At 54.9% G+C, this 17,445-nt stretch overlaps 1 protein-coding gene across 1 annotated transcript; it reads right to left on the reverse strand.

The window, feature by feature from the left end:
• Positions 1-6,236: 6,236 nt before the first annotated feature.
• ZC3H12A (zinc finger CCCH-type containing 12A) lies at positions 6,237-17,208 on the reverse strand. Its single transcript, XM_081056642.1, has 6 exons — positions 17,130-17,208; positions 15,835-16,310; positions 11,288-11,427; positions 10,038-10,272; positions 9,359-9,465; positions 6,237-9,185 (listed from the first exon to the last, which is right to left on the reverse strand). Exons 2-6 carry the CDS (start codon positions 16,227-16,229, stop codon positions 8,305-8,307), a joined length of 1,758 nt encoding a protein of 585 aa, XP_080912768.1. The 5' UTR covers positions 16,230-16,310; positions 17,130-17,208; the 3' UTR covers positions 6,237-8,304.
• Positions 17,209-17,445: the final 237 nt, after the last annotated feature.

Here is a 17,445-nt window from a genome sequence, read left to right on the forward strand (position 1 = left end):
TAGAGTAGGACTGCTCTTTAAAAAGTATATTATTTAAAAGCATATCTGTGTGTGTATATATATATATGTGAATATACCCACGTGTATATATGATTGCAGAGTCGTGCTGCTTGCTTTATACTTACTTTCTCTACGAAGTTTCATCACTGATTACGGGAACCTCCCAGTTTTCCTGCAAGTTGGCCAGGTGTACTGGAGATTTTCAAGTCCTGAAAGATTGCTTAGATTCTCTACACTGGGGTAGTTTAAAAAGAGGCACGAAGGGCTGCCTGCCTACCATGCTTGTGATACTTGTAACCTCCATTATAAACTATGTTTGCCTGACTTTAAAAGGAGGTAAGGTAATGACTTTGATCAAGTGATTGATGAAAAGAACAAAGGTGCTAACCCAGAAGGACACAGTCACTTAGGTGGCAGATGCCTTCCTAGTACCCATCGGGAAGGTTTGGGATAGGTAGTCTGCTGGGTGGCCTACGATATCCCATCTTAGCAGCCCCCACCAGCGACCTCTGAACTGGAATGACTGCCAGAACCACCCAGAAGGTGCCTCCTTCTGGCCATGCCTTCACCATGTTAGCTGGGTTTAGAATAGTACTTTGCTTCAGGTCTTAGGGACAGAAAATGAATCGGCTTAAAGAACGAGAGCCAAATTGCAAGATGACTCCCTTCTTCCCTGTCCTGTAATCCAGAGGAACAAGAGGGCAGGGGGCGCTGAGGGCAGTCATGCTGGTGGATTTCTGCCATCTGGGTAAACTTGGTTTTCTGTACTTCAGTCTTCTCAGCTCTTAGATGGAAATAGGTTGTCCTTTGCTCCTTTTGGTAGTTTTAAGATATTAAAAACAAGTCCAGACACTGTAGTTAACGTTTTATGTCCTACTTGGGAAGGTGGTGTCTGTACGAAGCTTCCTGGCGAGTCTCAAGTATGCTCTTCCAGGGGGCTGAGGAAATAGTTTATTCAAACTCAATCACCCTCAGCCCCTGTAAGTTGCCTACAGAAACTTTGCAGGAACAGTCGACAAAGTAAAGATGGAGTTCCATAGGACCAGGGTGGGGGACTGAAGGGAGGCAGCATGAATTTGGACAGGGCCACTGGGTTGAGAGCATGGACTTTCAAAGTCACGATAGACATTTTGGGGTCGAGTGCTCTAAGGAGTTGATCAAAAAGGTTAAACATTCTCTCCACAACTGACTTTATACTTTACGCTTAGAAAACAATCCCTTGCTTTGAAAGAGTAGGAAGCAGGCATCAGAATTATTACCAACTCCAAGCTTGAGTCTTTGTGTGCTGCGGTGACCTAAGTACTCTATAAGGAGCATTCTTGACATCCTGACCTATGCAATAAATAAGGGAACCAGGCAAGTGTGAAATGGCCTGAGCTTGAAAGCAGTAAGTATGCTGTTTTGAAATAGACTATGACCTAGTTTTTGCTTTTCTGATTTCTCTGTCCTTCAACCTTACTCCAAATTACTGTGGCATTATTACACTAAAAATTCACACCTGAAGTCCAACCCCAGGGCAGTGCTCTGCTTTGGCTGCGGTGGAGAGAGCAGATCATGCTGCTTTGTACACATTTACTTCTCCCAGGTTGGTGACATAGTCAGTGCCTGGGAAGCTGATGTGTGCGGAAGATGCAGAGATAATGAAAAGAAGGGATTGGGACTCATTTCTGTGTTAATCTAAATTAATGTTATCACGTCTGAATTTTATAAGCGCTAAGATTTACTATTTGAAACAGTTTTCACTTTGCAAAAATGCGTCTGTAGAGGAGAAGTTTTCACCACTGAGCTGGGCTGTCATGGAGTTGATTCTGATCCTCACTTTGCAGGGCAGTCGTCCCCAGTGGGGAGGGCACGGAGCGGGGGCTCATGGGCGGTGGGAAGAATATACCAAGACTTTGATTTATATTTACCTTATTTAGTTCCTCACTTTGAGTGTGTTATAGACTATACTTAAATGTTAGTTTATTAGTACATGTAGATGATTTATGAATGAAAGGTTGAACTACAAGCAATTGTTGATACTCCACCATTTTGATCATCAAAAATGACAGTCATCACAGTTTAACAACATATGCATAGTAGAGGTCTATATGCTCCAAGGTTTTACTATTCGTGTACAAGAATAAACTGGAGACCCCTGGACAGTACAACCCGCCTCAGATCCCCACCCGCACCCCCATAACTTCTGTTCTCCAAGGGGCCTTTACAATTTTAATTTAAACAAGCAATACATACAAAATGGCATACAATCAGGTACTCTAAACGTTCAGAGAAACTCCTCTAGTAACAAACTACAGAAATGATCCCTGAAAGTGTAGTCTTTCAAATGGTACTGAATTGAGTCAACGAAACGTAGTCCACCTGTCTCAGCTACCAGCTGTCCTTCCCAGAGACAGTTTCTTGTGTCTCCTTCCAGATGAACTTGGTACATATGTGAGCAACATGCACACGTCCATGTGTCTCAAAAATGGTAGCGTACGACGTGCACTGACAGAACCTTGCTTTTTTTCATTTGGCAATACAGCTTAGAGAATGTTCTGTCATAGCAGCTGCCTCGTTGTTTCTATTGGCTACTTAATATTCCATTGCATGTGTATACCAAAATGTATTTCACCCAGCCTCTACTGATGACGGTAACAGTTGTTTGCCATCTTTCGCGGTTTTAGACTCGTGTTTTCCACACCTTATTTTGCAAGTATGTGAAGTACTTGTAGGATAAATTTTTAGCAGTGTGATTGCTGAGCCAAAGGTTGTGTGTCAAAGGATTAAAACACATCTCCTCGTAACTTCATCTTTCAGATCATTTGTTAAAAACGAATGCTTGTAGTTTTCTTCTTTTCCTTTCTTGTTCCTAGGTTCTTGAGAATTTTTTTTCCATTGATGTTTTTACCCTTTTGATTTTACAGAGTCCTATTTGTTGGCATGACGTTTTACATTGCTCTTTTTTTGTAATTCAAGTTTCTTTTTAAAAATTTTAATTAAATTTATTGGGTGACCTTGGTTAGTAAAATCACATAGGTTTCACGTGCACAATTCTATACGTCATCTGTATATTGCATTGTGTGTTCACCGCCCAGAGTCAGTTCAACGTGGATGGATCCTGAGATTATCATGCCAAGCGAAATAAATCCAACAGAAAAAGTCGAGAACCATATGACTTCACTCATATGTGGGATGTAAAACTGAAAGCAGCAAAGGAACGAGACAAACAAAAACTCATAGACACAGACAACAATTTACTGGTTACCAGAGGTAAGAGGGAAGGTGATGGTAGAAGAGGGAAAAGGGGGTCAACTATATGGTAATGGAAGGAGAATTTTACTTGGGTAATTTGTTACCCAGAACAGTTGGCATTTTCTATAGCTTTAAATTTTGTAGGTGGCTCGGCTGTGACCTCTGGTGCTGCTTTCCAGGTAGAGCCGCAGGAGGCCATTAAGAATTCCACATTTTGGCCTTTGAACTTGAACTTACTTTCCATATTATTCTCTTTAGATTATTGTTTTCAGATCCTGCTGAAGATCCTGTAGGCCCTTTGTTCAGGCCTGTGCTGGTGGCTTGGGTGGCTAAGCTGGCCCCCTGGTCCATAGGCAGTCATACCAGTAGGAGCCAGTAGGTGGCAGGTAGAGCACCAGGATGGCCCTAGCCTTTGCTAGGCTCTTTGGAGAGCAGCCAGAATCAGAGCCTTTGGGCTCTTTCCCAGTGACCTGTCCTCCCAGCACCATGCCCAGCTCAGTAGAGGTGGGGGTGGGGTTGCCTGATCCTTTTCTCCCACCTAGTTTTGCAGCCATTTCTTAAATGAGTGAGTAGTTTAAGATTGCCAGCAGCTGCCTTGAGTTGGGCTTCAAGAGGCCACACCCCAGGGTGACAGCTTGGTGCCTACTCCCCCTCCAGGAACTAGCTGGGAGGATTTACATACCATGGCCTGGGATGGCTTGGGTTTCCTTAATTGTAGGGCCCTACTTCCTGTCTCTTTCAGCCAAATCTCCCACACCCTTCCCATGAACTAGGAGGTCCCCAGAACAGGCTCTTACTCACTGCCCTCTACTCCACCCACTCTGCTATGTTCTAGGGGGAAAAAATGAGCCAGAAGTTTGAGAAGCCCTGGGGCAAAAGTGCTAACCCTTGGCCTGCCTTTGGGGGCATGAGCCCTGAGGACCAGCTGGGTCCAGAGCTCAGGTGGATGGCAGGCCCCCCTTCTCCTAGATTTGTAGCCCACTGAATCCCAGTTTTTTGTTGCTCACTCACTCTGTCTCCGACAGAGACCTGCCCAGCACCTCCTTCATGCAGGAGTCTTCCCCTTCTGTGTTGGGGAGACAGACTCTGGCTTTTCCAGGAGACATGGGGGAGGTGGGCGGGCACAGAACTCTGCTGGTGGGAACAGGGAGGAAGTGGCAGCTGCAGTAGTGAGCAGTGACCTCTTCGCAGCCACTCCCCCACACTACCCTGCAGGAGATGAGCCATGTTTGGGGTGTTAGCAGCACTGGGAGGCCCTGGGAGAGGTGCTCCTCTTGAAGCCCTAAAGCTCTTCTGCTCCTAGTTTAGGTCCCTAGATCTTTAGGGACTGCTGGGTTTTCCTCAGGCTGGTGAAGTGGGTGGGGAAACCCAGGACCAACCAGGAATTTCATCCCGTTGTGGGCCAGTTCATTCTCTGCCAGGGAGGCCGACGTCTCCGTGGGCATCCTGCTCCCAGGCAGGGTTAACCTGCGTGTGAGACAACTTGCAAGAAAACTCAGGGTCAGGCCCAGGGTGAGAGCCCCAGGGTGGGGCCTGTGGGGGTTCAGGGAAGGGCTGGCAGGAGGCCATCCTCTGTGAGCTCCCCAGGATCATTTCCCAACAAAGTGGGAATTTGCATACTCACTCATTGGTTTCCCCATTAGCTTCTGAGCTCCTGGAACCAGGAAAACTAGAGGAGGAAATAGCACGCAGGGCAGCTACCCATGTTTGAGCCCGTCTAGTGCCTCAGCCTCAGCTACTGCCTCGGGATCACTGTCCAGGCCCTGCCGCTCTCCTTCACACCAGCCTGAGCCCGTGTGAACCTTTCAAGCTGTCTTATGAGGGAGGCCAGGAAGCTGAGCCTCGGGGCGGGGAAGGCAGTTCCCCAGGGCCACACAGCCAAGGAGGGAGACTTGAACCCAGGGCTTCTTTCTCTCATGCTGCCATCTCAAGAACTGAGATACGCTCTTGTCAAATCTAGAGAGGCACAGGGATCATTGTGTCCCTTTTACAGGTAGGGACACTGAGGCCCCATTCGTAAAGGTGCTTCAGAGGGTAGGACAAGAGGTCGTGGAGAGAGCTTCACAGTTAAAACCCATGTCATGGGAAAGATATATCCTGGGCATTGGGCCTGGCAGCCTCTGAGTGGCTCTGCCCGGAAGTTAGATTGAGAAAGAGGCCTGAGGGGAGGCTACAAAGCCTGTTGGCCAGCCCAGCCGGCTGCGGCTGCCGGGAAAGCACGGGATGCAAGTCCAGGCCAACGGCACTGACCTGACTCAGCCCAGCCCAGCCCCAGCTGGCACCTGCCACGTGGGCTCTGATGCCCTTGTCAGTGCCTGGCAACAAGCCAGCAGGGCCAGACACGGCCTCCAGACATCAGCCCAAACCAGCCTGGACCTGCTGCCCTTGCCCACTCCCACCTATCTGTAGGATCTGCCTCCGCCCCCCCCACCCCCACCCCAAGCAGAAGCAGCAAATGAGCAAGAGTTCAGCTCTGGTCAGGGACCAAGTGTGAGCCCTCAAGTCTATGGACAGTCAGCTGGTGGGATGGAAGGAGGGCTGAAGTCACCCTATTCTGCTTCTAGACTCTGGATGCCTCACGGCCTTCATGCTCCACTGGGGTCCAGATGGAGGGGGCTTGGTGGCTGGGGCTGTTGGGTATCTGCTGCTGAGCAGGTGGGTGGGGTGGTCCTGCTTCTGTCATGCTAGAGGGATTCCTATATGAATGTAAACGTTGAGGGTTATGAGGTATGGGTGTTAGTTGGGGCGCCCCCACTACCTCCGCCCCGCTCAGGGGCCTGCGAATCACTGCAAACTAGTGCCTGGGGCCCTCCCTTTGTCAGGTTTGTGGGGCCAGAGGTCCCGAATTTGAGGCCCGGTCCATCTATCCCCCTGCATGGGACCTTGGGCAAGTCACTCAGCATTGCCATTGGCTGATCATGGACAGTCTGGTATTTTTGCTTCCTGTCCCATAAAAACAAAGGCCCATGGATAGCCTTTTACAATTTTTTTTTTTTTTTTTTGAGAGCCCACTGGCCCATGTGGGAATCGAACCGGCAGCCTTCAGAGTTAGGAGCATGGAGCTCTAACCGCCTGCGCCACCGGGCCGGCCCATGGATAGCCTTTTAACCTGCAGTACAGTTGTTGATTGGAAAAGATATTTTATAAATAAGGCCATGAGATTTCTTTGTGCAGATCCAAATCTCCCAAGGAGGCTGGAAGCCACAGGCAGGGGGCACCTGGCGAGCATGTTGTGGATTGTGCATGAGCTTCCGCCTTAAGTGCAGGTTTCTAAAAAACGTTCAGCATGAGGAATGGGGTGGGGGCCCAACATGCAGGGAGATCGCCAATGTGGCATTTTCAACATGCTGCACAGCTGCTCTGCGGTAGAGCAGTTTCTTAAAAAAAAAAAAAAAATGTACAGATACCATAAAAGCTTCATAAAGTACAGATTAGGTGAGATGTTCAAAGATATGCGTATAATTATTAAAACTCTATTTTTACCACTTCCCCCTGCTGGTGGTGTTTGTTTGGGGATCATCTGACAGCTCAGCTTTTCACTTAAAATATTTAACATTTATACCTTAGTTTTTCATCTTAAAAAAAAAGATGTATCATCCTGCCTGGCCTCTTTCCTTCTAGGGGCAGATGAGAAGGTTGAGATGGTGGATGGAGGTGAACACAGCCCATAGGAAGTAACAGCAGAGGTCCTTTTATGAGCACTTACTATGCACCAGGCATTGGGCCACACACCCAGCACGTATGGTCTCATGCACTCCTTACAACAACCCTGTAAGGTAGGTACCATTATTCACTTCATAGATGAGGAAACAGACCCAGAGAGGGGTAGTCACTTGCCCTAGGTGACATAATTGGTGGCAAAGCCAGTTCTTGAGTTTGGGAGCAGGAGCCCTAAGCTCCTACTTGGAGGTTAGCCTAGTCTTGCCTCTCCAGGCTGCCTTTGGCCCTACAATTCTGGGTCTGGAACAAGGCAATCTCTGGGAGGACAGAGCCGAAGCCGAGCGCCCAAGGGCTCCCCCACACCACCACCCCACCGAGCTCCCCTGGAAGCCATTTTCTCAGCCAGGTAGTTTCTCATCCTTGGCTCTGGTCACAGAAAAGGGGAACAGGCCCCGTGCCCAGTACCACCCCCTCCCTCCACACGTCTCAGGACTCCAGGCTGTTTCCCACTTCTGCTTCCCACTTTCCCCCACCCGTGCCCATGGCCATGGCCTCCTCCTCTCAAGGGCCTCAGGAAGGATGCCTCTGCCTCCTCTCGGTGGAGCTTGGTAGGTCTGAGGGACACACCTTTGACCTTCCGTCCTCTCAAGGCCAGCTCGACCCCCAAGTACAACACCATCTCTTTAAGGGGCTCACATTGTATTTTATTGATGTGTTCATGGAGGCAAGGACTTTCCCCTTCAAATGTGAACATTACATACACCCGCTGCCCCATGTGGAAGGGTGAGACGATGCCAAGTGTGGAGGATGGGGGAGCAGAGGATGGGGTCAGCACAGTCCATGGACCTCTGGCAGGGGCGATGAGATTGGTGAACTAGGGGACAAAAGGAGGTTACAAAGCATCTTGCTTATTACTAACATGAAGCCTCATGCCAGGCAAGAGAGCATGGGTGAGGCCTCATTGGCTTCGAGGAGGGGCCCTTGGAGGGCAGGCACACAGTGCCCAACTAGCCAGCCAAGGCCGGCACCCCAGGGATGGGGCGGAGGTGGGGGGCCTGCGCAGAGGGCCTGCAGCCTCAGCTCCCCCACCTCCCTCCCCGCCCTGAGAGAAAGGAGGGTTTGGGCTTCAGCCACGGACCGCGGCCGTTCCCGGGCCGTTCCCGGCAGTGTCTCCTTCAACTACAGATACAATGTGCATCAACAGGGCGATCGCTTCTGACCCACTTGGGCAGATGGCTAGAGGTGCCAGATGGGCCAGAACCAATCCTACAGTATCATTGGTTTGTGGGTTCCCTTCCCTACTTGAATCCTCCCTCTGTGTAGCCTCCAGGGTGGGCCTCAGGGCTGGGAATGGGTCGCTCGACCGCCCACAGCCCCACCTGACAGGCCTCGGAGCGCCGACAGGGCTGCCTACTCACTGAGGTGCTGGCACTTGTAGGAGAGGATCTCAGCAGCCAGCTGCTGGGGGTCCAGGAGCTGCGGGAAGCGCCCCATCACGGCCTCTACCAGGCGTGGGGGAAAGACACCACACAGTTTGGTGTACACACTGGCTCGCTCCTTGGCCAGGCTGCCTGCCCCACCCCACGGGCCCCTGTCAGCCCCCGGGCCCGGCACCTGGGGCTCCTGGAGCACTGGGGTGGGTGGGGGAAGCTGGTACGGCTCAGACCAGTACTCCCGAGGTGGAAAGGTGGCTGGTGAGGGTGCATAGTCAGCAGGGACACTGAAGTGGCCAGCACCCACAGCCCGTCCGAAGGCAGAGAAGGCTGGAGTGGCCGGGAGCTCAGCCCCGTAGGGGCTGTAGCCAGCATAAGGGCCTCGAGGTGGGCCCGGCTCACCAGAGCCTCCCCCTCGACCCCCCCACAGTTCTGGCATCAGGCTCTCCAGGGAGCCAATGCCCGAGTCCAGGCAGTCCTGGGAAGTGTACGGGAGAGAATCCAGGGTCTGTGAAAACCAGTCCGTGGGCCCAAAACTGCTGCCACTGCCCCCACTCGGTGGGCGGCTCCTGCCTGCAGTCGTGGGGGCCAAGGTCTGGGTCAGACCCTCGTGATGGGGCCCCAGGGACGCCTGGGCTCCTAGCTTCTTCCTTTCTCGGCTGCACTGCTCACGCTCTGTTGGCTGAGAGCCAGGCTGAGATGGAGGTGAAGGCTGCCGGCCACTTTTGTCCTTGCCCGGGGCCCTAGGGGGCGAGAGGAGGGCATTGGCACGGAGCTCGTCAGCCACAGAGCGCTGGGGGCGGCTTGGCCGCTCTGGATGGAAGAACCGGCACTTGATCCCGTAGGTGCACTTCCTCCCTGGAAGAGAAGGAAGGGGGACTCTAATCAGGGGAGCTCCAGAACCAGGGGTGGCTTGGGGAAACTTGGGGTTAAGTGGTCCTCAAGTGGAAGAACTCAGGGCACAGGTCAACTTAGGTGAGGGGAAAGGGAAGGCGTGAGAAACGCAGTGGAGGCTGGAGCGGGTCTCTTACCATAGGGACACGGCTGCTTCCTGTGCTCGGCCGTGAGTGGCTTCTTACGCAAGAAGTTGTCCAGGCTTGGCCCGTGACGGCCCAAAGGGTCATCGGGGGGCATGAACCTGAAGAGCAGGTGGGAGACATGAGAAGAACTTCCAAGTGCAGGGAAGGGGCAGGACAGCAAGCCTCAGTAGGAAGGATAGGAGAGCAGCTCCGGAAGCTGGTGCCCATCCAGCAGGACATCCCTGGGTTCTGGCTGGGACTGCCCCAAGGGAGGGGAGGAGATCCCAGTCGAGGGCTATACGTAGCTGTGGGCAACTTTGGAGCAGTCCTTGTTGCTGGGAGCTGAGGCGGTAGGGGGCCAGCAACCTTAAAATCTGAATCTAAGGCTATATCCACTGGCCTCTGGTCAGAGAGTCAGTGCTGGGAAGCAGGGAGGCTTTCTTGGAACCACTGACCACATCCTGTTACAAATGCTACTGCTCCGTTCCCCCAATCAAAACTCTACCCGGCCTGGTCCCAGCCTGAGCCTTCTTATGTGGAGCCATGTCCACCTCACTCCCAAAGCTGCCCGGATCCAAGGCCACTGCCGCCCAGCAGAGCTCCCCCAGCCCCAGCCCGCCCGAGGGCACCTCTGGTTTCCCCTCAGGACTCAAAGGCCATCAGCCCGTCCCCAGCCTCCTCGGGAGCTCACTTGTCGTTGACGAAGGAGTACATGAGCAGCCGCTCCTCGATGAAGCGCTTCCACTCCTGCCGCTCACCCTGGAGGTCCCGGTACGTGTCGTTGGAGACCACTACCCCGTCGGACTCGAAGGCCAGCTTCACGATGAAGCGGTCGTCGTAGCACACCACCCGCTTGCCACCCACACGCCGCGACGGCGTGAACACCAGGATCTTCTTCTTCTCCAGTTCCCGCAGGATGTGCTGGTCTGGGAGGTGGCAGGGGCACGGGTCAGGGCCCAGCCTGGACCCAGAGCCAGGCCTGGAGGGCTCCCTAACCTGGGGGCTGGCACAGCGGCTCCTAGTTCCAGGTGCACGAGGACAGGACGTGGCTCTGCTGAGGCCACTCCACACCCCGGCTGCTCACCTGGGCCTTGCACATAGTTTGCTGCCTGAAAACCAAGAACACCTAAGAATGGACCTGTAGGTCAGCTCAACAAAGGCCCCGGAGCGCAGAGGTGAGCCTTGTCCTTTCCTTCTGGACTGCAGGTCTGTTCATGCCTGTTCACAGGTGGGCTTGGCTTGGCACTCACCTAGCCGGCCTCACAGGGGTCCATGAATGAGCCCCAGTGTGAGTGGGGCAGGAGACCTGTCTCGGCTCTGTGCCCTGAAAAGCCGGGACAAAGCTACCAGAACCCATCCAGAGGGGGACACTTTTCACAGCCAGCCTGGCCCCAGGTTTCAAGATTTCTAGAGACACACACTGGGTTTTTTACTCTCAATGGTTGGGGTTCTTGTTGTAAGAACAATGGTAACAGCTAACATTTATCAAGGATTTGCTATGTGCCAGGCACTCTCCTAAGCACTTAGCATGTATTAACTCATGCGATCCTCATGACAATCCTGTGAGGTTGTCAGCCCCCACCCATGTCTGAGGTGAGGAGTGCCTGCCTCGGAGCAAGGTGAGCCAGAAAGGACAGAGCCAGGATCCAGAGCCCACAGGCTCAGCCCCCACACTATGCTGCCTGTGCCACCGGGGATGTGAAGAGCGCCCCACCGGTAGGTGAGGGAGGTGTCCAGTACTCAGAGGCACAGGCTGCACAAAGTGACCTCCAGTGGTCACTGTTCAGAGCAGGGATGCTGAGAACAGCACCAAATGGGAAGAAGAAATGCTGGTCCCTGCTTGAGGCCTCGATGTCATCGGTCACACCCAAAGGGTCTTTCCTGGGGCGAATCAGGGCTCCTGGGGCGGCAAGACCATCCCTGTGCAGAGGTACCATTCACCTGTAATGGGCGCATCAGGCCGAGGCTGCTCCTTCCTCCACGATGGTACAAATACTGTGATGTCTGTGTGGCCCCGCTCCAGAAACCAGTTTACAGCCAGCAGGATGCCCCGGCAGGAGAAGACCTCCTTGTTCCCGTGGCTGGGGGGGAGAAGGGTTGGGGTCAGCCCACGGGAATGGCTCACCCACTATCCTCCAGATCCGAGCAGGAGGGAGGTCCCACTCGAGCCCCTGCCCTGGCTCAGGCCACCGCCTTCAGTTGGGGCCCAAGGCTTGCATTCCCTCCTGGTTCTCACAGTGCCTGGCATGGCCAGACCTGGGGCTTTCCCTCATATTCCATCTCCCGACAGTGAGGAAACGCCCAGGAATCTGGCAGCACTTGCTCCCCACGTGGGGGAGGGTCAGGCTGCTTGCAACACACCTGGGGGTGGGGGAAAGGAACAGGAGACTTCTGGTTCCTGCCCCACCCGAGGGTGCTGGGACCAAGGGGACAGATGTACACATGCAGACTGAGTCACCACCCCTCCCTCGCCTGGGGGTGGGGGTGCGGGAGGCCTGCCACAGCTCACTGAAGAGAAACCAGATTGCTGTGGATTAAAGTTCGGTCCTGCACACACTGGAGGAGCTGGGCTAAGGGGCAGAAGCCACGAGCCCAACCTCCAAGGCAGGCAGGCAACGACAGATGGAGCAGGCTGCCAAGGAGCCTTTCAGTTTGAAAGTGAAAGGATATTGCTTTTCCGTTCAAGACCGCCAATTCCCCAAAATGCCTGCACTGCCCTGTACTCTCCTCACCGCTCTCAGAAGGGCATAACCCGAGGCAGAAACTGTCTGGACAGGAGACTCACATAGCAGGAGAGCTGGGACATGGGACATGGCCCAGCCGTGATCTCATGACCAGACCTTACCCCATCCTAATGGGGTCAGATCCAGAAGAAAGCCCTGAGGTGCTGCTGGGTTGCTCTGGACTCAGTTTTTCTACCTGAAAAATGGGCCTGGCTGTCTGCAGCCTCCTTAAGAAGGCCCCTATCAGTGGGACAACTTTCCTGTTTGCTTGAGACCAAAGATAGTCCAGCAAAGTGGAGGGTCCCATTGGCTTCCTGGGAGGGTGAGAGGGTGGAGCTCCCAGGTAACACTGGGTATGGTGGAAGGGCTCCTGGACCAGGCTTGAAGGGAGGCTGGAGGCCAGCTGGGGGATCCCTCCCCAGTAGCCCCTGCCCCTCATTAATCCCTCAGTGAACAACTCAGACTCTTATATTTGGCAAATAAAACAGGATAAACGTTACGCAAAAGAGGCAAGTCCATGGCCGACCACATCCTGTGGGTGGCTTGGGGGCTGGGGGGTTTGATAGCTGGAGCCCCAAGAGAAGGTAGAGAGGGAGGTGGGGCAGCTGGGGGGGGCACAGAGGCTGTCTGGAGATGAGGCCGGGGTTCCCAGGTCTGAAGTTCTCTGTAAATTGTAGGGAAGCAAAGTTCAGCATGGAGGCAGTGCTCATGCCCGCCTGCTGGGGCCTCCCGGCCAGATGCACACCGGCCAGCCTGTTTATGATAAAAGTTAACCTTCACTGAGAGCTCGGAGCCATGCCCTGATCTGTGCTTATTATAATGACTCATCAGTAAGCTTCTGAGGAGGGTACTATCATTAAAAGGCTCCTTTGCCCTTTATTCAGATGAGAAGACGGTGGTCCACAGAAGGCAACGAGTTGCCAGCATCACGAAACAGCGATTGTGGAACAGAGATTCAAACCCAGAACCTGTGCTTGCTCACAACCACCATCGGTGCTGAGGCCCAGACAGGTGGCGACACTGACGGTGAGGATGGAGTGGGGATCAGAGGGTACCAAGCTCCTATTGGAGGCCAGGTGCCTCTCACACCTCCTTGCTTCATCCTTGTAAGGCTAGCGGCAGCGCTGTGACTCATCTAAGATCTCCCAGCTAGTGGTAAGAGATAGAACTTGAATCCCTGTCTGGGATCACTGGGTGGTCTTCCTGTTCCCAACAACAAGATGTGAAGTTTACTTACGAGAAAAACCAAAAAGCTCCCAAACGTGAATTTGAATAGTGTTAGGAGGGAGGGCAGGCTGGGCACAGGAAAAATGATGCATCTGGCCAACTCCTGCTCCTCCATCAGGACCCATGTGAGGCGTCCCCACCTCTGAGAAGCTGTCTCTGACTTTCCAGGATGGGTCAAGTCCCTGGTTCGTCCTCATAATGCCCATTGTATGAGAGGGGCTAAAATGAGCTGTAGGAGGCCTCCACACCTGGGAGGACGTAGCTAGTGTTCTGCTTCCCCTATCATATTACTCCCTTCCCTGGGCCTTCTGTGTCCCCAAGACCACGGGGGAGTGATCGTCTGTGGCTGGGCTTCCTCTCAGGTATGCAGTCGGCACAAGCATCACCTACCTCCTTCTGTACACGTGTGTACACGCGTATGCCCCATCCTAGGCCAGCATCTTCAAGCCCTGGGACTTAGTGGGATGCCAGGGCTTCCACGGCAGCATTCTGCCTTTGGGCATCAAAAACCTTGGCTGCTCTCAGCTGCCCTAGCCTCCAGAATATTCCCTTGGCAGGTAGTCAGAGCCTTACTCTTGGCAGAAGCAGACCAGATACTGCCCGTCCAGGCCGGCGTACCGCCCTACAGCTAACTTTAGTCTTTCTCACTGCAACGGAGGAAGCTCGGCTGGCACCGGAAAACCAGATAGCCTCCCACTCCCAACATAGTCCTCTTTGCCCAGGTCAGGGCCCCCAACTTGGCTAACTAGACACTGGTAAGGCACCTGAGTACATAGGAGACTCCTGCTCAGTGGCTCCCACCCTAAGACAGAGGCCAGGGCCAGGCCAGGCTACCCAGGTGAAAAGATCTGCCTGGGCTGGGCCCAGCTAGAGAAAAATTCCCTTAGAAGGAAACAAAGGTGAATTTCCCCACGATTTGCATATGGTGGGGGCTGGCCCGCCTCCCCTGTGGGGGAGGGGAGAGCAAGGCAGGAACACAGTAGCAGCTGAGACAGGAAGTTTGAGGGTGGAATTCCCCTCTTGCTATGGCCCTGAGCTCAGAAACCCCCAGCGGCTCTGCCTCACCAGCCAGCTTCTCCAGTCACCCGGCCTCTACCACCTGCCCCTCCTTCCTCTCAAGCCCCTCCTCCTGCCAGGATACAAACACACACAGCACATGGCTGCCCCAGGGCTCAGCACTCTGGCCAAAACCCCTGGTGGAAGGAGTCCCAGACACATCCTGGATCCTTGCCCAGCCACATGCCGCTGAGGCCTGGGAGGACCCCTAACTCTCAAAGCCCAAGTTGTGATCAGCTGCCACTGGCATGTGGGAGCCAGCTTTACCCAACTTTCCACCCAGGCTCAGCCCATTTCAGAGATGGGAATGCTGACTTAAAGGTGGCTAAGCTGGGACAGGACCAGCTCTGACTTGGCCCAGCTGGGCAGGGAGTGGGAGGGATGGAGGGATAGAGGGGGGGGCCAAGGGCCTCGGGGCCTCAAGCAGCCCACCAGGCAGATCCCGGAGAGCAGCAAGTGAAAGAGCCCTCCAATCTCCGTGCCTGGAGTCTCTCTGTCCATACCCACAGGAACTTTTCCTTGTGAATGATCTGCTAGCCCTGTCTCACCAGTCCACCTTAGAGGGCTGAGAGAAAGCAGGGCTGGAGGGCAGAGCCTGGACTGAACAGGGGTCTGGGCTCCCTGGGGTCAGGAGCAACCCTGGCCCAATCCCACCCAATCCCCTGTTAAAGCATGGGGGGAGGGGTACTGGGGTTGAGTCCTGGCTCTGGCCCTAGGGAGCTCCCAGAGCCCAGTCCAGCCCAGGTGGCTTCAGCCAAATCAGAACGGACCCAAGTCACAGCTCACCTGACGCCAAAGCATCAGGCCACCCATTTATATCTCCCACACACAGCCAGGTCCTCGAGGTCACTCTTGGTCACAATTACGAAGGCCTCCATAACTGGGCCTGCTTCCGTGCGAGCCCAAGTGTGAGATAGGCCTCAGAAGCCCCAGCCCCTGAATAACTGTACTCACAACTACTATTACTGTTTCCTGAGCAGTTCCTCTCTGCAGGCACTGAATTCACTCCACAACTGGAGGCTGGGTTAGCCCTGTCTTACATAGGGAGGAGGAACGAAGGCTCAGAGAGGAGGTGACTCCTGGCTCCTCTAGGAGGGAGCGGAGCCCAGTCTGATCCCTTCCACAGTACTGCCTCAAGTCACAAGGGAGAACAGAGAGTGCTTGCCCTTGGGGAGAGACAAAGGGCATAAGGGGAGCTCTGGAGACAGAGGACCCGAGTTGGAAACCTTGCTCAACCACTTCCCAGTAGTGTGACCCTGAGCAAGTCTTTGAGCCCCCGTTCTCATCCCTAAAACATTCCTGGCCAACCCACTTCCAAGGATGACAGGAGCCTCCTGGCACACAGTAGGGCCTCAATAAGGAGCTTTTCCTTCCTCTAGACTAGTGTGTGAGAAGAGGTCAACTCCTTTCCGAAGCCCCTCTACCAGAGGTGCAGAGACCCACCATTCCTGGCCACATCTTGGCCACAGAAGTGACATGTACCTCATGGCCACGTTGCTCCCATCGATGACCACCGGCCTTAGGTCACTGCTCTCCTTGTCCTCCTTTGGGGTTGAGGGTTCCAGGATGGGAGCCTTAGGGGTGCCACCACCTCGGGGGACCAGCGGGGGCTGAGGGCAGGGGTCTGGCGAGGCCTGGCGCTCCCGCTCAGCTGCTGACCCATGTTTCAACAGCTCGCCCAGCACTGTGTTGGTGTCCGCCTGGACCCCCAGCTTCTGCAAGACGCTGTGGATCTCAGCAGATGAGTAGCCCAGCTTCCTGAAGAAGTCCACCTTCATCTGCAGCTCAGTAGTGGCTGCTTCCTCAGCAGGGGGCTCCTGGGCCGACCTGGGGGTACCTTGGTAGCTGTGGCTGTCTTCAAGTTCCCACAGACTCATGGCGGGGGCTGGCTTCCTGGGTGGCCCTCTCTCCACCGGCCACTCACAACTCAGACTGGTGGAAGGCACCTGTCACAGCTCCTTGTAGGACAACCACAAGGATTAGGGATGGGGAATGGCTCTCTCCCATCCGCCCCACCCAACAGGATGAGGCAACACTGGTGACACTGTGCAAATCCATCTTCCTGTGATACCTCTGTCAGTCCTCTCAAAAGTGCTCCCAGCTAGGGATCATCGTTTGCATCGTACAAAGGATGAAACGGAGCCACAGCCATTAAGAACTTGCTCAAGGTCATCCGGCTGTTGGCTGGTGACGAAAGGATTTGAACTTAGGAAGTCTGGCTCCATCTCTATCCCAAGCTCAGTCCCACAACAACTCTAGGGACCCACAAATCTTGGGAGGTCTCAGAGAACCTCGCCGCACTCCCACAGCGGCGGGGCGGGGCGCTCGGATGGAAACCCCGGGATGGAAGTGCGTTGCGTCTGTGCGGGGGGGGCGGGGGCTTCCCCACTGAGGCCATCGCCTCCGCCTGCCCGCCCTGCTCACCGAGCCAGGCCCAGGAGGCGCAGGGCCGGTGGCCAGATTCCTGGACCGGGGGAGGAGAACTTTCCGGGGAGACTCACAGGCGAGAAAAGTTGCTGGGAAACTCTGGTTGGCCGCCTACCTCGGTGACGCGGAGGCTGTCCCAGCTCCGAGCTCCGGAGCTCGGTCCCCCTTCCCCTAGGTTCCTCCAACTTGGGCTAAGTTGGAAGGGGTCCGAGGATAGGCACGGCCGGAGAGGATCGGCCCCACGTCCCTCCTCGCCTGGTGTATCCAGCCGGAGCCCTCCCCGCCCCCTCCTCTGCCCGCCTGAGGCCCTCGCCCTCCCCCTCGCTCCTGCCCCATCGCGCGCAACTCACCCCGCCGCGCGCCGGCCGCAGCAGGTGGCGTCTCCATGGGGCCGAGTCCCACGAGCAAGGCCCGCGGCGCCTTTATACCGGGCGGTGGGCGGGGAGGTTGCGTTAAGGACCTTGACGCGGAAGCCGGGCAGGGGAGGAGCAAGTCGACCCAGGGGGCGGGGCGGCCACCGCCCCTTCCTGCTCCGCCCCACCGCCCGCCCCGCCTTCGGCCTTGCCCCGCCCCTGCTGCTGGTCCCGCCCCCGCCGGGAATAGGGGCGGGGGACCAGGGGAGGCAGCCCCTTCCGTGGGTCTCCAGGCCAGGGCGGCGAGGAGATG

The sequence above is a fragment of the Rhinolophus hipposideros genome (assembly GCF_964194185.1).
Source record: "Rhinolophus hipposideros genome assembly, chromosome: 8".
Taxonomy (NCBI): Eukaryota; Metazoa; Chordata; class Mammalia; order Chiroptera; family Rhinolophidae; genus Rhinolophus; species Rhinolophus hipposideros.

Coding starts and splice junctions, on each gene's coding strand:
- ZC3H12A (XM_081056642.1), bottom strand. CDS start 16,229: ATGAGTCTGTGGGAACTTGAAGACAGCCACAGCTACCAAGGTACCCCC. Junction 10,273..11,287: donor GCCTGATGCGCCCATTACAG/GTGAATGGTACC, acceptor GCCACCTCCCAG/ACCAGCACATCCTGCGGGAA. Junction 9,466..10,037: donor TACTCCTTCGTCAACGACAA/GTGAGCTCCCGA, acceptor CCTGCTCTTCAG/GTTCATGCCCCCCGATGACC.